Source organism: Gadus morhua, chromosome 10 (genome assembly GCF_902167405.1).
Source record: "Gadus morhua chromosome 10, gadMor3.0, whole genome shotgun sequence".
Classification (NCBI taxonomy): Eukaryota; Metazoa; Chordata; class Actinopteri; order Gadiformes; family Gadidae; genus Gadus; species Gadus morhua.
The window spans coordinates 20612916-20636836 of record NC_044057.1 but is presented as its reverse complement, the minus strand read 5'-3'; the positions used below and the strand labels follow the sequence as shown (position 1 = coordinate 20636836).

Genomic DNA, 23921 nt, shown 5'->3' with positions numbered 1-23921 from the left:
CCCACAACGTGCTACTTGTCCATACAGTGGTTGGATGTGAAGCGACCCAAAGACGCCTCCGCTTTAGTCTATTTTCAGGACAAAAGAGGCAATCAAGATTTAGTGGATGTGCATATTTATTTCCGTTTCCCCGTAATTAAACAATTAAACAGGCGTCGGGTCCCATGGTCCATATTTAGTTTATTCACACGACGCCTCTTATATGGCAGGCTCTAGGACCTTGTGGACGAATCTGGTTTTATGATGATAGGCTGACAAATATTATGGTCGTTTTACCTAAGGTTCACAGAAGAATAATAATGATGCAAAACTCTCGGGCCGATATGCGAAGTGTAGCATTATAATTAGCCTTAACTATTTTGTCACCGGAAATAGAACAGCTGTGAGACAGCTGTTTTTGGCAATGGAGCATATCCGACTACCAAAGGTAACCAATGTGTCTCTGATTTCAGTGAATACATTTCCAATTCCATACAACGTATGAAAGGAACCCAGCTGCACGATTGCAGTGATTCATTCGATAATCCTTCGCAAAAGTGTCTTAGTATTTTAATTGAAATGATCTGGCATCGTGATGATAAGGGTGTGCGTGCCAGGTGGACACGTATGCACTCCGATTAATCCCGTTTTCTCACGGCGTGGTCCATTTGTTTACCGGTAGGCCAACGTTCATTCATCGTGACCAGATAGTCCGTTCAGCGGCTAGCTGTAGCCTACTTCGCCCAGTGTGTTTGATTGTTTTTGTCGTATTCTCCTCATTCAGGCGGAGAACGTGAGACTTTTGAACAGGTTGAGTCCCAGAAGGTCCTGTGTGGGCACGCTCTACCTGACCGCCACACATTCTATATATGTGGAGAGCGAGACTCAAGTGCGCTCTGAAACATGGGTAGGCAAACAGTTACTCTCCCAACATGTGACTGTCCCACAGACCACATTGGCCAAATATCTCTATATGCTGTAATACATGTTAAAGCACAGCATGCATTAGACTAGACAGGCGACATTGTTTGAAAGTGAAAGTGACCTTTTGGTCTGCCTTTCCTTTAATCTTATCAGGTGCTTCACAGTTTAATCTGCCGGCTGGAAAAACAAGTCAACACATCCACCGGGTCCCCACTACTCATTCACTGCAAGAACTTCCAGGTTCTTCATTTTGTCTTCCCTCAAGAGCAGGACTGTGTTCATATCCAAGCATCTTTACAGCGCCTGTCCCAGCCAGGTCAGTGCCATCCTAACCCAAGTCAAAGAGCCTGTTACACCATGCGACAAAACTACAGCTCTCCTATATCGGATCAATCTCACTAGCCCTGCAATACATTCATTGATCAGCCTGGGGATAGTTCCTCCAAAGCGGATTAAAACTAACTCATTTGGCTAACAACCAATACTGTGTCAAATCTTTTCAATATTGTTGTAGTTTTTCTAAAGAATACCGTACCTGTATCTATTAAATCTCTACTATTTAGCTGTTTGGCTATTGTTAAAGTCATATTTATTAAATAGTTGTTACTTGCAAATCATATATTGCTTGTCGATTTTGTCTGCTCATTAAAAGGGTTCTTGTTCCTATGCAATGTGGACATGGCGTTTCATTTGTTGGATTGAGGTTTGAATCATGTGTGTTCCTCTTCAGAACAATATGAGGAACTATACTGCTTCTCCTACAAGCCCAACGTGGATGAGGCGGAAAGGAAGGAGGAGTGGAGCTTTCTGAACCTCAAGGCTGAGTACCGCAGACTGGGAATACCCAACTCCCTCTGGAAGTCCTCCCCTGTCAACCAGAGCTACAAGGTCAGTAGCCCTTTGTCCCTGCTCCCATGAGAGGTTTACCCCAGCTTGATTAAAAACTATCTCTGATTAATCATAGGTATGAAATGGGTTTGTGTCGTGGTTTGATTTGCCGTTGAACATTTCTTGCTAATTTGCCACGAGTTTATTTTATACATTGACGTGGCATTTACAGACATATCTGTATTCTTATTTGTATTTCATCGAAACTTTTATTTGCACCGTTTCCTTCGGCGGCTGCAACGCCTGAACTGCCCTTCGTGGATTAATAAAGTCTTGTCTTATATGGACAAATAAAAAAAGCAATGTTGATGGGTGTGTGGTCCGCCCAGGTGAGTGACACGTACCCGGCGGAGCTCTACGTACCTGAGTCAGCAACGCAGCAAGTCATCGTGGGCAGCTCCAAATTCAGGAGCAGGGGGAGGTTCCCCACGCTGTCCTACTATTGCAAAGACAACCAGGTACGCCCCACTGTTGGCCCCTTATCGTTAAAATATTAATTTCATTGATATTTAATTTTAGTGAAACATTTATATTGGCAATGCTTGGTAGTTGAACCATATGCATTGGTCAAGATTTTCAATCAATGCTAAATATATATTCAACGTGAGTACATAAACATAAATGTTCATACGGTGAGACCTGTTGGCAATAGGGAATGCATCTGCTCAGTTTACAGCGTGCGTGTGTCATAAAGTGTTTGATATGGGACGTCCTCTCTCAGGAAGTACAAACAACAGTTGCAGCAGCAGCAGTTGATAGGACAGTTTGAGCAAGCCAAGAAAGACTAGGGGTCATCTAACCTCTTTAGATGATCAGCTCTAAATTTGTATTTCCTTTTACATTTGACTAGTAGGGAGTTATGTTTGTTGGGTCAACTTCCCAGGATTGAGGCTCGGTTGTGGTGCCCTCTGTGCTCATATTCTCTCGCTTACCATTTGTTCTCTGTGGTACGTGACAGAGACCACTATCACTTACAACTAAGGCCAATGGCCTGTCCCTAGGGTCCCTTCCTTTTAAATAAAACATGCATATTTGATTAACCGCCCCTTGAACAACCAAAAATAAAATGCTGGAGTCAGTGATTCTGTGTTATTCTACGAGCCTGCTCGGTTGTGTTCACCCCAATTAAAAAAACATTGGAGCACTGACCTCGCTTTGGCTCTCTGTCCGTGTGTTTGGGGAATAAAGAGAAGCATGGCACAGTGAAGATGTGATGTTTCCAAGTGCACAGAGCTATTTTGTTTTTCCTTGTTATGAACTATGAACTGCAATCATAGAAAGACGGGTGAATAGATGGATGGCTTATAGGTGAAAGATGAATGATAAGTGGTAGATGATGGATGAATGAGTGATTTGGGTGGATGATATGAATAGCTGCATGATACATTTATAGATGAATGACGGATGGATGGATGGATGGAAGGAGGAATGGAAGGATTAAAGCCTATATAATCTAATACCGCCTCTGTCTTCCCGCTAGGCGGCCATCTGCAGAAGCAGCCAGCCCCTGTCGGGCTTCAGCGCACGCTGCCTGGAGGATGAGCAGCTGCTGGAGGCCATCCGGAGGTCGAACCCCCGCAGTGACTTCATGTATGTGGTGGACACCCGGCCCAAGGTGAGACCTTTTGGGGGCCCATGAATGGCTTTGGAAAACACAAGCTCCTAAAGTACTCTGATGTATGTTCAGGTGCGCTTTTATTTTGACCGACAGTGTTTTGCCAGCTGGGCAGAATGAAATTATGTATATTTATAAATTAATAAAATATTATATATTCTTATTATGTGTGTGTATGTATGTATGCATGTCTTTTTCCTGACCTCTTTGCGGGAAATCCGATTAATATTATTTGAACATGTATAATTGCATACGTAATGCATACTTGCAAGTATACTAGCCACGACATTTTAGAATGGTGTTCATAGTTTAAGTGGCAATCTTACCTTTGAGTTATTTTTAAATTATATATATATATATATTTCTAACTCTATTGTGTCATGTATTTTCAGTTAAATGCGATTGCAAATCGCGCAGCGGGAAAAGGCTATGAAAATGAAGACCACTACTCCAACATAAAGTTCCAGTTCATCAGCATTGAGAACATCCACGTCATGAGAAGCAGTCAACAGAAGATGCTGGACGGTAATGAATCACCTCTAGACTAAATAACATCTTTTATCTCGAGTGACATACAGTGAATTCAGATCATTGAAGGTGCTGTAGGTAAAACATAAGAGCTGTTATTTGAGTGTAATTTTTTTGACATGGCATATCCTTCAGCTATAAGAGTAAGCAAAATATCTGTGATAAAATCTGTTTTACATTTACTGCGCCTGCTTCGTTAAGAACCAATGTCTATTCTAGACTGCTCCCTTGTAATTTCTGTCCAATCACATGTGCATGAAATGCAACACTTAGGGAGAAACGTAGGGAGCGAGGGACTGGACCTTTTTGGTTGTTTTGTTTCAAAATATTACTCTCTTCTGCTATATTCTTACATAAAGTACACCTTGTTAAGGAGCAGGTAGGAAGGCTGGGTATTGCCCAAGACTGCCTACAGGTAAATGTGTGGACATGGATCTCTGTACCTTCCAACACTCTAACTAGCACAGTTGCCGAGGTTTCTGCGTTAGTGTGGACTGGAGGAGGTAACAACAGGACATCGTTAATAGTACATGAAGATTGCTACATCCTCACCTCGTCTCACCCCCCGCCAAACGGCACACATGATGTTTAGGTTTTCCTCAGTCTTATCATCACATCATCCCCACTCTGTACTACAACTCCACCGTCTCCTGTGGCTTTCACATGTACTCTGGTGCACTGCCTCTGCGCTCGGTGCCCGGGTGACCCCATAGGAGGAGGGTTTTCTGGGTAAAGTGCAGGGGTGTGCCTAGGAAGTCTTTGAATCCATCTGGACTTGATTTAGGAACTATTTTGGTTTCCTGGAGCGAGCCTCATCCCCCCCCCCCCCCCCAAGAGAGTCTGAGGGCGTGAGAAGGGATGATGGGAGTTGGAAAAAAATAAAGTTAAGGTTTGGTCTTAGTTGTGATAACTCTGTGCCCCCTGTCGGTGCTGGAGTAGGCTGCATCCTTCAACTTTTGATTGGCCGGGATTTCTTCTTTTTGGCTTTCGCTTTGAGCTCCTTCTCCCTTGATCTTCAATTGAAATTGAATTCCAAGGCCTTTTCTTCCCCACTGCCGTGTTGGTTAGTGGTTTCTTGAACTCCGTTTCGGTACCAAGTAGTTATGTATTTTGTTGTGTATTATCATTAAGCCGGAACCACACCAGCTTCTATTGGCAGATCCTCGGACTTGGAACTGCTGCTATTGGCGCCCCACGGGGAGCCAGTATTGTGATTGGCTCTCTGTTGAGTCAACACTTGTAATTGGATCCCCGGAGGATATGCGCGGTCGCACATGTCAGCTGGTCATGTTGTCCACAGCCTGTAGGAACGGAGAACAGATGTTTTCGTACTCAGACATGCAGCGACAAGCGTGTCCCCCTTTTATGGGCGTGTGGAGTGTTTATGTGGCAATTTGTCATCTCTAAATGAATTGTCAACACACCGTCCCTCTGCACCCAGAGTGAACTATCAAATATTTACCCATAACTCCTAAAATGGAAAATGGAACTCGATACACGTGAGTTTTTCTAGAAAAACAAACTGAGGGCACGATGATGCAGCAATAGATGTATATTTGTGTATGCCGTTGATGTCGTAGCTGGACTTTGTCTCAACACACATTCGAACGAGAGGATCCAAACAAACTCAAAGCCCTTACAGCAGTCAAGGAGAAACCTGAACCGTCACCACCAGGATGGTGACCTACATCCAGTCTTGCGGTTAGGATCTGGGTCTCCCTGGGAACGTGCAGGTTTTAATAAACTCTGGTGTTATCCAGTGTGTTTCCTGGGGCTGAGACAGCTGTGTTGTATGTTGCAGTGTGTGAGCTGCGGACCCCCTCCATGGCAAACTTTCTGGAGGGACTGGAGGGCTCAGGCTGGCTGAAGCACATCAAAGCCGTACTGGATGCCGGTGTCTTTGTTGCAAAGGTCAGCTTGGAGGGCTAAACCATCCCCTCCTCCCTCTCCTGTCTTGTGTGTGTGGATGTCTGTGCACGTGTGTGGATGTTTGTGTAGATGTGTGTGTGTGGATGCCTGCACGTGTGTTGATAACTGCACATGTGTGGATAACTGCGCGTGTGTGTTGATTTCTGTGCACGTGTGTGTGTGGAGATGTCTGTGCACGTGTGTGGAGATGTCTGCACGTATGTGGATGTCTGTGCGCGTGTGTGTGTGTGTGTGTGTGTGGATTTCTGTGCGCGTGTTTGTGGATGTCTGTGTAGACGTTTGTGCATGTGCATGTGCACGCGTGGACCTCTGTGTATGTGCACAAACATCCCTGGCGCTCACATGTCACCGTGGCTGTCCTGGTGATTCTGCCGTGGCTGTGTCCGCAGGCCATCTCTGAGGAGGGCGCCAGTGTGCTGGTCCACTGCTCAGACGGCTGGGACCGCACAGCCCAGGTGTGCTCTGTGGCCTGCGTCCTGCTGGAGCCCTACTACCGCAGCCTCAAGGGCCTCATGGTAGGACACCAGCCACCCCTTATGACTCTCTCTGCTGCCAAGCAGGTCAGGGGTCTCGAGGCACTGTCGAGCCCGGCTCTAGGAATGCATTCAGTTGGAAGGCATTTCAGTGGCTACCAGCTTACATGACTTGACTGTTATCGTTGTTGTTTTTTTTGCGGCGATCAAAGGCATTGGAAATTAGTGCTAGTATGTGTGAGATACTTAACCGATAGTTAAGAAATGATATGTATGAAGTATTGTGCATCCTACCTCTATTTACTTTAATCACTCCTGGGGAGAAACTTCGGGGGGGGGGGCAGACGTGAGGATCACGAGGCAGGTAGAGTTCTGTGCTGTGTTTATAGTGTCACACAACTACCCTCACTACTCACACACACATGGACGTCGAAATCCCCTTCAAGATGACTAATCGTACTAACTACCGACTGCAGGCTGTCAGATAAGCAGCCAGATGCCTCTAACCCTTCCTGCTCATTAATTACCTGTATCTGGATCCACTGTAATTGGCTTTGAAAATAATCCATCTGTAAAATGGCCAAATGATAATATTAAAAACGTATGCAATAACTGTGAACATGTTCTCCTCTTATTGAGCCCTGACCAGAGCGTCTTTGGAGGTGTGGAAGTCCCCGAAAGTTGCTGCCCCCAACGCAGTACATTTTCAACCCCGGTTTACATTAGAACATTTCTCGCACCCTCATTTCTGTGTTGACGTCTCTTCACTACTAATCAGATTGCACATGGCAGACTTGGCTTCCCCCCCCCCCGCCTTCAGAAGGGGGTCAGCGGGTCTGCGTTTCTTGGTCTGGCTGCCTCCTTTCTGACTAGGACTATGATTTTCTCTCTGTAACCAGGGGTTTGTTCCACAGGCAGCTCAGGCAGACTAAATTCGATGGAAATCCTCTCCTCAGGGGCTTGGGCCCCTCACGCAGAGGGTAAGGGGTTCATGCGTTCCTCCATAACCCCTGTTCTCCCTCTTTCTCTCTCTCTCTCTCATTCTCTTTAGATTAAAAAAAGTAACGACACACAAAATACATTTCTTGTGCTTTGTGAAAATCGAACATTGTTTTCCTGTTCTTAGGTTGTCATCGAGTGGGACTGAGTCTCACATAGCGTTGTATTCCTGCACTCAGGTTCTCATCCGGAGGGAATGGGTCTCCCATAGCATTGTATTCCTGGACTCAGGTTCTCATTGAGAGGGAATGATTCTGTATCTCACACAAAATTGTATTTTTGTACTTAGGTTCTCATCGAGAGGGAATGGGTCTCATTCGGACACAAGTTCTCACACAGGTTTGATGTTCTTTTTAAAAACATATAATTAATTTTTAGACAAAGTGCTTCTTTCTAACACTGTCTCTCGCTCTTGTCTGTCTGTCTGTCTCTGTTTCTGTCTCTCTGAATCTGTCTCTGTCTGTCCCTCTGTCCGTCTCTGTTGCTCCCTGACCCGGACACCTTCTCTCTCCAGGTGTAACCACCTGGACGGGGACTCCAAGGAGGTGTCCCCGGTCATGGACCAGTTCCTGGAGTGTGTGTGGCAGCTGACGGAGCAGTTCCCCTGCGCCTTCGAGTTCAACGAGCGGTTCCTCATCGCCGTCCACCACCACATGTACGCCTGCCAGTATGGCAACTTCGTCGGGAACAACCAGCGAGAGAGGCAACAGCTGGGGTGAGCCTGCGTCTCCACGGCAACCGTGTCGTATGGGGTCCGGCCTTGTTCTCGGGCTGGGTCCAGACCCACAGTAGAAGTAATTTGATGTCGCACATGAGAAGTGTGAAATACTCCGAGGGGGCTCAAACACAAGAGACAGTTTAGTCATTGAGCAAACAAACGCCTTCTTTCTGATAAATGTAATTAATGCGTTTAGCCAAACTCTACAGGGATCAGGGATGACCTACTGGATGACTACGGACATTGGGGTTTGGTCCCCACCGTCAAACAATACCCTCTAGTCTAGACTATTCTGCCCTGTTATTAAAATCGTCATGGAGGGTTTTGGCTGATTACCTTTTCCTGTTTATTGGGTTGTTCCCTCTCTTTCATGGCTCTTGTTTCTTCTTGTCTGACCTGATTCTGCTCTCTTGATAGACTACGAGATAAAACCCACTCCCTCTGGAAGCACCTGTGGGACACTAGGGGTGACTACATCAACCCACTGTACAGAACCGACAACTGCCAGAGCCAAGGAGTTCTCCGTCCCTCTACCGCCCCCTACTGTTTCAAGTAAGACACAACAAGAGCAAGCAATAATGCCTTTTTTTCATTTCAAATTGTTTAAAATGATGCCCTGTGTGTTTTGATAACCGATCTAGAACGGTTACCTCCGAGACAATGTAACCGTATAATCTAAAAAACCTATTCCCTGAAGAAGTGTGAGATACTAATATCAGGGAGGAGACAAAATTCATTGGAGAGGTTGGCTTTAAATCATCCATGTCTGCAGGTTCTGGAGCGGTTTGTATAACCGCTTCGACCGAGGGATGCACCCACGCCAGTCGGTGGAGGACTACCTGATGGCTGTCCGAGAGGAGACCGTGCAGCTGGAGGAACAGCTGGCATCACACAAAGAGGTGAGAGGCCAGCGCCAGAGTGGATCCTAAGCAACTTTCAGTCAGTGTTTTAAAGCCGTTGTAGGGGTTGCTCAGAGTATCCTACAGACTTCACTGCAGACATTGGGATTTGAAACCAGAACCTTTAAGGCTGGAAGCCCCAATAACTTGCAGGTGAACAATACCCGTCAGGGTGATCAAACCATGGTAACTAATATTCCTCTGCTGCCTTCGGTTATGATGCTGTATATATAAAAGCGTCTGCTAAATGCCCTAAATGTAAATGTATAGTTCTGTAACCCACGAGACAATCCTGCCCCATCACTTTACCTTTCTCGCAAGCGGTATATAGTGGTTTAACATTTATCTGAGGCGGATTTTAATTTATTTTTTATTATTAATTTGTTTCCCATTTTCAACAGCAAATTGAAAAGCTGGAAAACAAACCGGAATGGACCGGTGAAGCAGAGGAGGGGCCCCCCTTGTCGTGGGGCCTGGCCCCCGGGGGCTTCGTGCCCCAGGCCGGCACGCCTCAGGACTACAGCGGGGGCTTCATCGCCAGCAGCCCCTGTCAGCAGAGGTCCCCGGTGGACGGCCTGGCCTTCACGCCTCCCCAGAACCAGACCTCTGAGGCGGACCTCTCCGTCGGCAGCGAGCAGGAGTCTGGCATCGCCGACGTAAGCTTTAACTCTCAGCTCAGCGAGGAAGGCCCCGGAGAGCCCGACCCGGACGATGCTGCCTACTCTGCTGCCTGAAGAAAAAGTTGTTTTAAAGAGTGGGGCGAGAGTGGTTGAATGGGTGTGCAAGCTAGCAGCTGCCTAGGGGCCCCTCGAACAAAGTATAGTGAGGATTGTTAATGCTTAAGGTTTATTTTGTTATTGATTAGCCTATATTGGCATTTAAATGTGTGTTTTGTGTTGAACGGCCCCGTGCAGGGTTGCTTTTGGTGTCCAATGTTGGTTTATACCATTTACTGATGTTAAAATTGCATTTATTTAATCAGGGCTTGATCAAAGTACCATAATTGTTCTTTGTTATGGCCTAATAATAAAAGGGAGAACTTAATGCAATTGGGAGCAATGATCAAAGGTTTGGGGCAGATATTTCAAGCTCAGCACTTTACCTTAAGTACGCTCAATGGCAATTAATAGGTCCTACCTGCTGAACAAATATTTCTGAAGAGTATGTATTAAGACTGAAGCTATATGTTGTACAGTAACATAAAAAGGGAAATCAACGTACCTGAATACTTACTGAACCTAGCTATTTGAATGTTAAATGCACTGTATAAATCAGTTCACCACTGTGTAATCAATATTGTATAATGTAATTATATAATCTGGTATCTGTATTATTACAAGTGCGGTTACATTTCTAAATTCACAAAAGGGTTTTGGTCCAATTTACTCAAGATTATTTAAATCCCCTGACATTTCATCATCAGAGCTCTGAATATTTAACATTCATCCAAATGGGTTTGAGTGTGTGGGTCTTGTGTTGGAATGTGTGCTCATGTTAATAACTAGGGCTTCTTAAAGCCGGATGACGAGGCAAAGTAGGCCTACAAATAGATCACAGGTGATCACACTTATTGACCTGCTACTGAACCGCCTAAAGAAGGTTGGAGGAAGAAAGAGGTCCATTTGGACACTAAACTGCTGATGAACACTTGACATGTGTTTGTATGTTTAGATTTTTTTTATTCACATTGTTATTGTCATCTTGGAATCCTATTCGTCGCTTGTGGCAAAACCAAAGGTTTGGCTAAATGTTTTGGAAGTTTTAAAAATTATATTAAAGCGCTCCCATGTCTGTAAGCTGCAGCATTGACTCTTATTTTATTTCCTTAAAGTTGTCATTGTCCTATTCCTGATTAAATGTATTTGAAGATATTCAAACCGTGTAATTGCATAACTTGTTATGTACAGTGCTTTCAAAGCATTTTAAACTACCTGGCTTATCATTGTGTTTATTTATTTTTTGGGTTGATTGAACCAAATATATATAGTCAGAATCTGAGATACGAACACAAATACAAAAATAATCTGATGTGCATGCTGTACGTCTTAATGTAAATAATAAGTGGGCGGAAATATTCTTACGCACACACAGATGACTTAGGACGCCTACGTCATGACGTTGTCACGTACTAGGTTCTGACTATGATGGCAGCTCTAGGCTGATATCGATACAACACTGAATGTAACTATTTAAAAAAGTTAGTAAACGCCCCTGATAAAACAAAGTAGGTAACATTTGAAGGTTTTTAATAGTATAAGAATAAACATACCCGCCCAGTCTGGGGAACGGTAAGTTCACGTAGCCTTAGTAAGCTTTTTAATGCCACATTGAGGCGAGGAAGTGGCACCGACTTTGTGCTCCCGGTGTGCTGCTGCTGATGCAGCTGCCACTAGCTATTTGCATGTTTTGCACATTCATACGATCGTTGCCGAGCTAGACAACCGCTTAAGCAATGACACACGTCTGAATGACCGATCCTACTGAGAGCATTTGCCAATTCACATCCAAATGTTTCTTGAGCAAGCTAATTGCTACCTACCACCTAGCTGCACATTGTCAATGGTATGGTGAAGAGCTAACGTCTTGGAAGCCCACTGGGTGTCTGACAGGCTCTGACAATACCCTGAAACGATCCTTTGATATCATAGGCCGACGACTGCTTGAACAACTCCTATTTGATATAATATGGTCGTCGGATACAGGTTGCCCCACTGGAAGGAAGACGTTTTAAAGTTAAGTGAGCTCGTCGTTTAGAGGGGGCACTTAAACCCTGTGAACTGATGCTGAGAGGGGGGGGTGGGTTACATTTGCTGCAATTGACACTGCAGTGACATGTAGGCCTACCGTCCTTTTTGAGTGGCAATATCAACTGTCAGTATTTTCTCAGGGTCAAAACTTGAGCTCCAAGTTGTCCCTTTGTGCTTAATGCTTTGTATGTAGAAGCGGCACTATGCCCGCTGCTACTGTGGATCACAGCCAAAGAATATGTGAGGTTTGGGCCAACAACCTGGATGAGGAGCTGAAGAGGATCCGACATGTTATTCGAAAGTACAACTACATTGCAATGGTGAGGCATGCCTCTCTTCTCACAGCATGTAGAACGTTTGTTAAGAACCACTTAAGACACACCGGTAATAATGTAAAATATTACAATAGCATACATGATTAATAATGTTTTCCATCAACTGTCAATGATGTTCAAATGTACATTGTGCGTCAACATTTCTGTTACTCATATTGTGCACATGGATAGATTATTTGTTTACTTTTCTATCTCTTTAATTCTTAATGCTGTCCGGTAAAGTCTAGGATAAAAAAAGTAATTATCTCTTATCTTGTTATCCTTTTCAATGAATAATCCCAGAGATCTGGTTGCACGGGTTGTCACATGTCATGCATTGTAATATTTTGTGTTACTAGGACACAGAGTTCCCGGGTGTAGTTGCCAGGCCGATCGGGGAGTTCCGCAGCAACGCTGACTACCAATACCAGTTGCTGCGCTGCAACGTTGACCTTCTAAAGATCATCCAGCTGGGTCTCACCTTTATGAATGAGGAAGGGGAATATCCACCTGGAACGTCCACGTGGCAGTTCAACTTTAGGTTCAACCTTACGTAGGACCTCATTTTTATCCCTCTCTTGTTTGTTCGTTTTTCTGTTAAGCCACTTATTCTTTTTTCATTCTCTTGGGTGTAAGTCTATTATGGAAGTTCCTGAATTCATTTTGTAGAAAGATGGAATATGGTAAACGAACGTTCATCTGCTTGCCATGAATGCACTAGATGGTATCTGATGTGCGTATTGGTTACTTTAAATAATGCACTCATTATTTGATTATATGATTATAGAAATAGATATTGCCAGACTATATTTGAAAATGTTGCCTAAAGGTTCTGCTCAAATATGGAAAAAAAAATACTTCAGAATATCAAACTAGTTACATTTATAAAGACTTTTTATAGACTATCATAGTATTGATAGAAAACAGTATTTTGCGTCATTCATAATCATTCTAAAAGCGTTATTATCTGAACTCGTACTAGTTCTCAAATGTTCTGCACAGGTTGAGGTTACATACAGCCATCATGATGACTCCCTTCCCAGAATGCACAATTTTTTCTGTGTTCTGTCCCCAGAGAGGACATGTATGCCCAGGACTCCATCGAGCTCCTGACCACGTCGGGCATTCAGTTCAAGAAGCACGAGGACGAGGGCATCGACACGCTTTACTTCGCCGAGTTGCTGATGACCTCCGGGGTGGTGCTCTGTGAGGGGGTCAAATGGCTGTCCTTCCACAGGTAGGCTTCCTCCCAAAGACCCCTTGCATTTCGCTATTTGGTGATGATCCCATTTTGTGTCTGCGTTGTGGGATATATCTACTACCGGTCAGATTTCAGTTGTGTGGATAAATGTGTTGGTTGTTGGTTGTTTTCCTTTCTTGTTTTTAAAGGTTAAGTGTTGACCATTAAGTCCAGTGGCCAGTTGATGCATCAATAGAGTTTAAAGCAGGATATAATGGAGGTACATGCGTAGCGGTATCCAGTTATTATGCACACGGCTGCCCTCTCTCATTGGTCAGCACAGTCCATCATTTTGTGTGATGCTCTATAAGTGTCCCAAGGCACATTTGAGTGTACGGAAGCTACGTTGTTTAGCAACTACTGTTAGCATATTGATCATCAAATGGTGATTGTTGGCTATACGAGAAACAGACTACTTATGATGACCTTGTTCTTTTTAAAAGCCACCGTGTGTGTATGTGTGTGTGTTTCAGTGGCTATGACTTTGGATACCTGATCAAGTTGCTCTCTAACGCTAAACTGCCTGAAGAGGAGGTGGATTTCTTTGAGATCCTTCGCTTATACTTCCCTGTCATTTACGACGTGAAGTACCTCATGAAGAGTTGCAAAAACCTTAAGGTAATGCATCCCTCCAAACATTCTGAGTGAGCAGAGCTTTCAGTCTAGCGCTAGGTGAATTCACTTCACGTCGTCGTGACACATTGAGCATGGAGTTAGCGTTGAGTGTCGGCCTCGATTCTGTAACCAGAGCAGAGGTTAACCAGGAGGTAGCCAGAAGGTACTCAGTGCAGCCAATTGTTGGCTGTTCAGAAGGAGGCACGTGATACATTTTGTGTCATGTGGTTAAATGTAGACCTAATGTGATTGGCTGTAGTCCTCCTAATTTGCTTATTGGGATTAATGACCTGTTATCTCATCTGAAGTGTGGTAAATATTGATTGGCTACTGGAAATCAGGCAATCATTCTCAGAAAGACGGATGGTAGACAGGCAGTTGCCAGACGGTAACCAGAGAGTTACCATGTGGTAACCAGGTGGTTACTTGAAGGTAACCAGATACATAGCGAATGGTAACCAAGATAGTAACCAGAATGTACCAAATAGTAACTAAAAAGTTGCCATTATAGTACCCAGGAGCTAGCCATAGATTAACCAGGTGGTAACTAGGCGAAAACCAGGAAGTCACCAGACAGTAAGCCGGTGGTAACCAGATAGTAACATGATGAACCAAGGCGGTAAACAGACAGTGAGCAGGTGGTAACCAGATAGTAAGCATGTGGTAACATGATGAACCCAGGAGGTTACCAGACAGTAACATGATGAACCAAGGCGGTAAACAGACAGTAACATGATGAACCCAGGAGGTAACCAGACAGTAACATGATGAACCCAGGAGGTAACCAGTCAGTAACATGATGAACCAAGGCGGTAAACAGACAGTAACATGATGAACCCAGGAGGTTTCCAGACAGTAACATGATGAACCCAGGCGGTAAACAGACAGTGAGCGGGTGGTACCGGCAGGTGTGCAGCAGGTGACCACTGGGTGTGGTTTGGCAGGGAGGCCTGCAGGAGGTGGCGGAGCAGCTGGAGCTGGAGCGGATCGGCCCGCAGCACCAGGCGGGCTCCGACTCCCTGCTCACGGGCATGGCCTTCTTCAAGATGAGAGAGGTAGGGCGGAGGCGGCTTTGTATCCGTCCTCTTGGAAACGCATGCAACGTTTTCTGAATCGACCGCGTTTAAGCCACAGTCCAGCTCCTTGTACTAGCCTTGGCTGAAAGTGTATTTGTTTTATGCTGAGATCGAATATGGTGGACAGACAGGTAGTTCAGTGCCACGTCTGGCCCTCAAAACGGTCGGTTTCGGGTCAAGTGGAAGCCACCAATGCTCGCAAGGAAAGCAAATGAGGGAGTTTTAGTGGGTGTGGGTGTAAGGAGGTTTTGGCTGCCCAGAAAGAGCTACATGACAAATACTGAGTCATATAATATCATTTTTAACAAAGGGTTCATTTTGAACCCTTTATTGAATGTATACTTTTTTGCCTTCATCTTTAAAACACAAATGCATATTTTAATCCACATAGATTATTAATCCATAAAAAAGCGAATCACAAATATTTGACCGAACACTTTGTCCTTTATGAATCTTGGGATTTAAATGTGAATATTAATCAGACTAAACTGTGTTTCAGACTATGATGATTGTGAGGATTATGATGACGATAATTTGCCTCTCCCACCACTGTCCACATTTCAAGGGGGGCTGAGTTGGGGGGGGGGGAATCCCACCCCTGTTGCCTCACCTTTGACTTTTTCCTAGATGTTCTTTGAGGATCATATCGACGACGCTAAATACTGTGGTCACCTGTACGGCCTGGGCACTGGCTCTGCTTACGTTCAGAACGGAACAGGCAATGCTTACGAAGAAGAGGCCAACAAACAGCAGTCATGACACCACGTCGGAACCTCTCCCTCTCTCTCCCCCCACCCCCCTCCTCTCCCTCGACAACGGATCGCCCCCCCTCCAATCAGAGCGGAATACCATCGCTACCGGATCATTCTGGAAGCTGAAAAGCAGACTTATTCTAGAACCGCTGTCACCTCCTATGCTCAGCTCATTGTAGAGGAACTACAAAAATGGCAGACAATGAGGAAAGGAAAATCGAGAGCCGCGTGCCGGGAGGGATGGCAGCCGGTTGGTCTAGTTAAATGTAATGTTTAACTCTGTGGGTGGGTACGAGTGGAACGACAAACAAGCAGGATTTTAGTTCTCCTAAAATGTTCTGTAGACATTTTGCACTTTAAAAAATACTAACCAGATCCTGATTTTATATGGAAAGCTGAAATAGTTTCTGGTGTCGTCTTTGTTGCCTTTTTGCCCCCATTTTACACGTGACTTATTATCTTAATCTTGAAGCTATCTTGTTTTCTTTATTTTGTCTTCCCACCACAAAGCTCAGCCTTAACATTGGCTCTATGCTCATGTTTAGCTTTAATTTATTCCATCAGGTCCTGATCCGCTTGCATTGATTAACTGACCCATTGGTAACGACAGTTGTTGAGTGAACGCGTAAAGTAGTTGTCCATTTATCAGACGTTAAAAGTCTCAAGTTATAACCCTCTAGTATAGCAAAGCGATATTGGGTACTTAATTCAAAGTGTGTTCACATGTGCGTATGACTTGGTGATATTTGCAAGTATTGTGATAGCCCACAATACATTTTCTGTGTGGGATCGCAATAACCAGGCTCTGAACTCAAATCCTAAGAGATCAACAGACATGGACTGTTCTTTTTTTCTATTGTGTGTTGATTGGTTTTCATTAGCACTTTTTCTGGTTGATGATCGTTTGTTTCAACCGACATGAATAGACATGACCATAGGAGAGACTTGAACACTTTATCGTTAAACACAGCTAGTGGTAAAAAGAAACCCTTTTCCACAAGGTGACCTTGTGCATCAACATTTAGAAGAATTCGACCCATTTTCATTTTTAATTGAAATGAAGGTTTTGTAGAATTTTAGTATAGTAATAAGAGAAAGTTACTTTTACTCATCAGAGGGAGAGAGATGGAAAAGGAACATTACCTTTTAATCTGCCTCTAAAAGCACCTTGGACTTTCAGTGGAACACATTCAACATTGTAGCTCTGTTCATTGAATGAAACGTTATTTTGTGCTGTTAGTTTATGTACTGCTTCACAGTCGACCCATGCTGCTTGGAACCTGCTGCATGAACCAAGACGTTTGAATAAATGTTGTTGTTGAGACTACTTAGAGCTTCCATGGACATTGATTGAAGTGTGTGTGTATCACAACCTGTTGACCATCAGTGTTAGGATATGGAAATGTATTCAATTGATATATATTTTTTTCCTCATCACATCTTTTACAATATGTAAAAGATTTTTCTTTTTTAAATATGCAATACTTAAATAAATATGGTTTTGTAAATAAAGGCATGGAATTTTTATAACACTAAACATTCTGGATTGGTTTGGAGTCCTTGTGTTGTGTTTTGCTCTATTCACAGCATCATACTGTATATCAGATACATATAAAAAGCCATTCAGTGAGAGATGGAGAATATGACCTCATTTTATTTTCACTTTGTAAGCCAGCACAACTGAGTGTTCATAAACCTAAAAATGAGGTCGTCCCAAGTCGGTTTGATAGAAAAATATAGACACCATACAGCATTTCAAAACAAGCAAGTACTTATCACAGGAAAACTAGTTGAATAACTATTTCATTGAAATGACCTGTGTGAGAAATAAAGAATGGTCAGAAAGTACAAATTTAACAAAGCACCCATAGCAACCTTTCTTTATTTCTGCAATACATTCAGTAATTGTCCTTTTTTTCACAATCCGATAAGCCTAAAATACTCATTGCGGCTCTTGCTTCCACTTTCAATACATTTGTGGAAAAATAAACCAATCAAATAAGAACCGCTTATGAGCGATTCCCGGCCGAAGTGACGCCTCTGGGTGAAAACAGACCAGGGAACATTATCTGGCAGTGTGTGGTGGAAACTATGCCAGACCTACATGCACTATCTGGCATAGGGAAGCCAACTGCCGTTATACAGAGAAATACAAATTAACAGTGTGTTTGTGACAGGGCGACACACGCCCTCACTCATACGGTCACATAAAACCCAAGCAGTCAGACAACGGAGCCCTTGTTCATAGATTCACTAAACAGCTTCACACACTCATCACAAGCACGAGAGAAATAATAACATTGTCCTGCATACAGTTCAATACGGCAAAGCATTTCGATTTCACTGAGATCAAGCATGCACTGGGTTCGTTTTTTACAACACTTTGCATGTAGATGATGGGGTCAGGGAGAGGGGGGAGCCCATCCCAGATTATTTTTTATATCACTCAAAAATGCAGAAGAAACTACACTGACATAAAGGCCTTCAACTGGAGACTCCCATAAAACCCAAATGTCACTGGAAGCTATAATGTGCACTGTTTCACAAAACCAAAATGTAGCATTCATTTCTACCGTTAAACTCTTGCATGAGCAATCAAAGAAACGGGGTCTAGATTTACCCAGCAATGAGCAACCCTTTAAACTGTTGAGCATTCATGGTGTTATCAAAAGCAGCTTAACCAGACTAATATTCATATTATACAAAGTGCAAAACCAGTCATTACAATACTGTGCTTAACAAATGGACAAACTCAAAGTCTCATATTCTGGAATGCAGTTCCTGTCCCTTCCTTTTCAGGAACTGAATGGGTTAACCTGTTTGTATCCTTTGTTGTTCACTAGTTGACTCTTTTAAGAGGTCTCCGGGTTTGGTCTATTGTTGTTGTTGTTGTTATTATTGTCGTGATTTCTGCATATTCTGTGTTGATGAAGTAAACCTTGTCTGACGCATACAGCTGTACGCATTATGAACGACCACAGACATCGTGTCACACCACATCACGTCCTGATAGGCACACCCAGGACTGGGGAAGGAAAGCATTAACCGATTGGACCAAAAACACTCTGAGCATGTTTAGTTTAAACATCTATAATAGAGCGAAGATTGAATTGAACTACATTTAGGATACTTACGTTTAGGGTTACACGTCTTGATTCTGAATAGAAGCCTACGCCTCATGTTCTATTATCATTATAGGGTTGCTGGTACCTGCAGAAAGACACAGGTTAAGTCAAATCTACTGTTCTCTTCTTATAAGATGGGATAAAAACAAGCAAGAATGGAAACGATCGTTTACCATTCCTCTCTCTGTCCTCTGCACTGTCACTCTCTATCCACGAGGGGGTGCTAGTGAGCAGGCGACTCTGAGACTCCCTCAGTGGCTTGGCTGGAAACTGGATTTCCGTTGCACTATAAACATTAACCAAGCAAAAAGATAAGTAAAGAGGACTGAAAGAAATATTCCATAACAAGATTAGCTCCCTTTAATTAATTAAACAAAATCATGGAACACTTACATCTTGTTAGCGTTGTGGCCTTCAGGGGAACATGGCTGCTCTGCGTCCTGGTTGACCAGACAGGTTGGGAAGGAGCAACCATCTCCTAGACTGAGTCATGAGGGTAACCTTACATTACAATGCATGTCAAATTACCCAACGATAATTGCCTAAGAGTCATGTCTGTTCTGTATTAAACAATCATTCACAACACAGGGCCATGATTGTGTTGATGCTATTCATGTAACAGAAGGTTTTTTTCCGGGCAGTGATTAAAAAAGTAAGCTGTTCAAGTAAAGTTTCTATAATAATTATGTGGGGTGAAGGGTCGCCGCATTTTACAAAATGTTGGTTCACTCCGCCCACAACACAAATTAGTAATCTCACTCCAAACTTACAATGAAACTTGGCAACCCTGCCTATACATATGCCAATTTGTTTTAAAGGGTAAGCTACATGCTTAAAACCTCAACAAAAATGTCAGTTGCTCTGCTTGAAAACGACAGAGGTGAGACTCTAGAGGAGATGTCATAGTTTTTACCTGGAGAAGACAGGAAGAAGCCAGTATCTCCTCTCATCCCCGAACACCTGGCGGAAGTTCTTGCTGAACCCCAGACCGAAGCCGTTCTTGTCGGTTCCGTGGCGGAAGGCAGGGCCTCGCACCGCCTCTGAGAGACACAGACACAAGCTAGAGTTAAGCTCTGCCTACTTTACGTTTCTCTTGAAATAATACCTCCGTTTAATGTCTTTAGAATGTTTTCCAGTGTGGATCATGCTTATGTTAAGCCCCCTGAATAGCCCTTGTTTGAGCGGTGCAATGCAATGTAAATAAACTTGTCTTTCTTTGCCTTAAACTTTTATTTACTGGACACTGTGATTTATATTCTCGATGAAAATTAACATGAAGCGCTCCACAGTCCTGTGGTATCTAGTATCGCATGGCACTGCAATTGCCTTGGTTAGGGGTTCAAATCTCCACTTAGGACGCCCAATAATTGTATCACTCATGGTATTTTAAGGGTAACTGAATAAAAGCCTTACTCCTTCTTTCTACAATCCTTCACCTTTCATCTTCATGATGCGATATTACAACTAATTATATTATCATATCACATTTTGATGAATTTGAGTATACATTTTAAAGCTACGGTAGTTGGTGGACACTACTACCAGGCTTGATTGCTATTCCTGTGAGGGCATCGTAGCGCAGGCTAGCGTAGCAGCAGGGGGCTAACATATAGCAAGGGGGCTAACATGGCAGTGTCCATTACTAAGCTGCTTAGCATCATAGCATTACAGTGTAACGTACCCCCTCGGTAATCCACTCATTCCAATCAAAGACAAAGTGTTCCACTGTGCCCACATAATGAGAGAGCTATGTTTAATAATGTAGTCTTTATTAAATCAGGGCATTGATAAGGGCTTCAGTTAGATGCTTCTAACCCATAGGAGGGTGGAGGTAAAACAGATCATCATTCAAATTACTATTTAGTATTTTACCATTTAGTCTGCCTACCTCACAGATGCTTGTATCCAAAGCATTACAAATAGAGATACAATGTCGCTAAGAAGCATGTAGGTTAAGGGAATCTTGTTCAAGGATGCCTACAGCGAGACCTGGGGTTCAAGCACAGAACCGTTCAATGTGGTTGAGATGGGAGTGTGTCTATGTTCCCCGGGTCCTATGTTCCCCGGGTCCTATGTTCCCCGTGTCCTATGGTCCTCTCTTTGTATGAGACTGGGGAACATAGGACCCTTTTTAAAAAAAAAAAGGGTCCTATGTTCCGCGCTTTTCCCAAAAAGGGTCCTATGTTCCCCGATATGTATGTGACCGGGGAACATAGGACCCGGGGAACATAGGGATGACCCTGTTGAGATGCTGCAAGCAGTATTGGAGAATAAACATCTAGACTAGTGTTAAGGGTACAGGGGGCATAATTGGGTGGCATCTAGTGAAACAGACTTGGCATAAATTGAACATAATAATAAATTATAATATAATATATAAGTATGTTTTTGAGAGTGATAATCCCATTAAAATAAGACGGTTCAGCTGGTTGCAATCTGAAATCTTGCCACTAGATGGAACAAAGCATACACTGCACCTTTAAGCCACTTTGACATGGCATTGTGTACAAACTGGAGAGCGCACACACGCACACGCACACACACACACACACACACACACACACACACACACACACACACACACACACACACACACACACACACACACACACACACCCCTACCCACCCAGTGTAGATCTGTTCTTGCAGACCAGCCAGCAGTGGTAGGCGAACAGAGAGGCCAGGCTGACGGAGAACATGGAGGAGGCAAAAAACAGGAACATGATGTGGAACTTGCCTTGCGTGTCTGGAAGTCCGTTCTGGAGAGGTCAAAGGTCGCAAACGAAAACCAACAGGTCAACACTCAGAACGTACCCAAGTACCCCACAATTAGTTAGTTAGTGAGTTAGTCTAGCCAGTAAATTGAATTGATTTACTCTACAACCAACTAGTCTTCTTATTAATTAATTGTTAATGCTGTTTTAGTGCTACTCATCATCTGATTGGCTCATACCAGGTATTCTTTCAGACGATCATGCGCTCTACCTTCAGCCTTGCAAAGCAAAAACATAAATAATCAAAGTATTCAATTTATCATTTGCTGAAGGAAAATTCAGGATTTGCCACCAAACACCAGAGACAGCGAGTGCAGGCACATGAATACTATACTGCGTGAACCGCTACTTACCGTCCAGAATCGGATGAAGTATTGAAGATCTGTGGCAGTGATAAATAGGCAGTAGAGTAAGGAGTAGGCCAGGAAGAGCATGAAATACTTATAGTTGGAGAATCCAACACAGTTGTTTACCCTGCAGGCAGGACGGAAATCAAATTATTCAGGTTAATAAGGATCCAACAATCATTCAATTGATCAATCCTATCCATCTATGTCTGTCTGTCTGTTTTTCTATCTTTCCACCAGTCTATCTATCTGTCTGTGTACCTCTCTACATAGAATATCAGTCTACATATATCTATATTATGTATACAGTATATATATATATATACATACATATATATATATATATACATACATATATATATATATACAGTATATATATATATACATACATATATATATATATATATATATATATATATATATATATATATATATATATATATATATATATATATATATATATATATATGTCTCAATGTTGTGTCACTATTCATCATGTACATTATGTGTTTATAATTTCAATGTTTGAGGCATTGTTCCAACCCAAGGATCCTTGCGATCGCCTGTTGTCATTTTGTTATCATCAACAATCTGCTATCAATACAGGAGTCTTCTTATACACGTTACCCAGAAACCTGACCAATATGAACACAATCCTAGCCCACACACAAAGAGAGCTGAGAATCCACCTCATGCTAGCCCTAGCTACAAGTAGCCCTAGCCACTCTATTCCCCAAATGATAAAAGATCATCATGCTTACCAGGGACAATGGTGATCCATCTTCAGAATACATCTGCAACACAGAACAACAAAACACAGCACGGGTCAGTGAGTCCAATGTTTAAATGTGTGTGTAAATGTGTGTGCGTGCATGTGTGTGTGTGTGTTTATGCACATGTGTACGTGTATGTGTGTGTGTGTGCGTTCGGTGTGTGTGTGTGTGTGTGTTTATGTGTATGTTTATGTGTATGCTTCTATGTGTATGTCTGTGTGTGTGTGTGTGTGTGTGTGTGTGTGTGTGTGTGTGTGTGTGTGTGTGTGTGTGTGTGTGTGTGTGAGTGAGTATACGCGTACGTGTGCGTGTGCGCATGCGTACGTGAACGCGTTCAGTGTGTGTGTGTGTGTGTGTGTGTACTGTGTACGTGAACGCGTTCAGTGTGTGTGTGTGTGTGTGTACGTGAACGCGTTCAGTGTGTGTGTGAGTGTGCAGAGAAGCCATACTTATCACAGACTGAGCAGTGATGGCATCGATCAGGCTTGAGCAGCTGACAGCGGTCGCAGAAGCGGATGGCTGTGAAGAGACGACGATAAATTCCCCGCCACACAACAACACTCAACACCCAACACGCCACCATCGGTAGCAGACTGGCTGACTGAGGCCCAGTCTGTTCTCCGACCACCAGCTTGTATGTGAATGTACTGTAAATATTTGACGAATTGTTATCCTCTCGAGCAGATGCTTTTAACTAAAGTGACTTAAAAGGGGAAATTGTTTGAATTGCTAGAAGGTTTTAGGCATTTTTCTCCGAGATGCTTTAGGTTAGATTGTTCGAGTGTGGACATTGGGTTCAACCCAGAACCTTTACTACTACACACTACCCCATCTCTAGGATGCTCAGCGAGAGAGTATACCGGAGCCAGCACTGTTTGGTCTCCTTGAATGCGGTGGGTCTTATCTGACCACAGCAGCTGAGGGGGTCCCCTAAAGCCCCCCCGGTACCTCCAGAGTTGGTGCGGGTGTAGATGGGCAGGTCCTTGGCCAGCCGTCTTAGGATCTCCTGCTGAGACTCGCCCCGGTCGGCACGCTCCAGCAGCTCCTTGTCCGAGTAGGACAGGTGGAACTGAATGTGGGGCACAGGGAAGGATAATACTACACGTAAACAGTTTTACAAAGCTGGACGAAAAACACTATGTGTTTTTGTGTTGTACCGGTGTTTTTTTGTGTACCGTCTGTGATGCATGTTGAAGCTCGCTGAAC

At 43.5% G+C, this 23921-nt stretch overlaps 3 protein-coding genes across 9 annotated transcripts in view; 2 read left to right on the top strand and 1 right to left on the bottom strand.

Moving 5' to 3' along the window:
- The first annotated feature begins 45 nt into the window (after positions 1–45).
- Positions 46–10823, top strand: mtmr7a (myotubularin related protein 7a). Its single transcript, XM_030369134.1, has 14 exons — positions 46–427; positions 764–886; positions 1057–1219; positions 1634–1791; positions 2121–2249; positions 3272–3406; positions 3799–3931; positions 5736–5845; positions 6253–6378; positions 7625–7674; positions 7850–8050; positions 8471–8605; positions 8826–8952; positions 9354–10823. The coding sequence occupies exons 1-14, from the start codon at positions 404–406 to the stop codon at positions 9684–9686; spliced, it is 1947 nt and encodes a 648-aa protein (XP_030224994.1). The 5' UTR covers positions 46–403; the 3' UTR covers positions 9687–10823.
- A 265-nt stretch (positions 10824–11088) lies between these two features.
- cnot7 (CCR4-NOT transcription complex, subunit 7) lies at positions 11089–17233 on the top strand. 5 transcript variants are annotated; one of them, XM_030367719.1, is made up of 8 exons: positions 11089–11240; positions 11601–11684; positions 11893–12019; positions 12373–12566; positions 13089–13250; positions 13727–13871; positions 14813–14923; positions 15572–17233. In XM_030367719.1, the coding sequence occupies exons 2-8, from the start codon at positions 11638–11640 to the stop codon at positions 15701–15703; spliced, it is 918 nt and encodes a 305-aa protein (XP_030223579.1). In that variant the 5' UTR covers positions 11089–11240; positions 11601–11637; the 3' UTR covers positions 15704–17233. The 5 variants fall into 5 exon arrangements, with proteins under 5 accessions (XP_030223579.1, XP_030223581.1, XP_030223583.1 ...); XM_030367720.1 differs by having other exon boundaries at positions 11091–11176; XM_030367721.1 differs by lacking the exon at positions 11601–11684.
- Positions 17234–17332: 99 nt separating this feature from the next.
- The window catches only part of zdhhc2 (zDHHC palmitoyltransferase 2), a 12468-nt gene continuing 5879 nt past the window's right edge, over positions 17333–23921 (bottom strand). For 2 of the 3 annotated variants that reach the window (XM_030367715.1, XM_030367718.1), the window contains exons 4-14: positions 23664–23784; positions 23165–23234; positions 22704–22736; positions 21949–22069; positions 21775–21813; positions 21448–21580; positions 19735–19861; positions 19215–19304; positions 18995–19107; positions 18831–18906; positions 17333–18721 (exon numbers count right to left, since the gene is read on the bottom strand). In XM_030367715.1, coding sequence (XP_030223575.1) covers positions 18866–18906; positions 18995–19107; positions 19215–19304; positions 19735–19861; positions 21448–21580; positions 21775–21813; positions 21949–22069; positions 22704–22736; positions 23165–23234; positions 23664–23784 — 888 coding nt within the window. In that variant the 3' untranslated portion in view covers positions 17333–18721; positions 18831–18865. The remainder of the gene's footprint in view (positions 18722–18830; positions 18907–18994; positions 19108–19214; positions 19305–19734; positions 19862–21447; positions 21581–21774; positions 21814–21948; positions 22070–22703; positions 22737–23164; positions 23235–23663; positions 23785–23921) is intronic. The other variant, XM_030367717.1, reaches the window with a different exon arrangement.

Bases quoted from the DNA above. Each gene is read 5' to 3' on its own strand.
- mtmr7a (XM_030369134.1), top strand. From the start codon at position 404: ATGGAGCATATCCGACTACCAAAG. The intron at 1,792-2,120 runs GTCAGTAGCCCT...TGGTCCGCCCAG, and splicing joins CTGTCAACCAGAGCTACAAG to GTGAGTGACACGTACCCGGC. The intron at 3,932-5,735 runs GTAATGAATCAC...TGTATGTTGCAG, and splicing joins TCAACAGAAGATGCTGGACG to TGTGTGAGCTGCGGACCCCC.
- cnot7 (XM_030367719.1), top strand. From the start codon at position 11,638: ATGGTCGTCGGATACAGGTTGCCCCACTGGAAGGAAGACGTTTTAAA. The intron at 12,567-13,088 runs GTAGGACCTCAT...TTCTGTCCCCAG, and splicing joins AACTTTAGGTTCAACCTTAC to AGAGGACATGTATGCCCAGG. The intron at 13,251-13,726 runs GTAGGCTTCCTC...TGTGTGTTTCAG, and splicing joins AAATGGCTGTCCTTCCACAG to TGGCTATGACTTTGGATACC.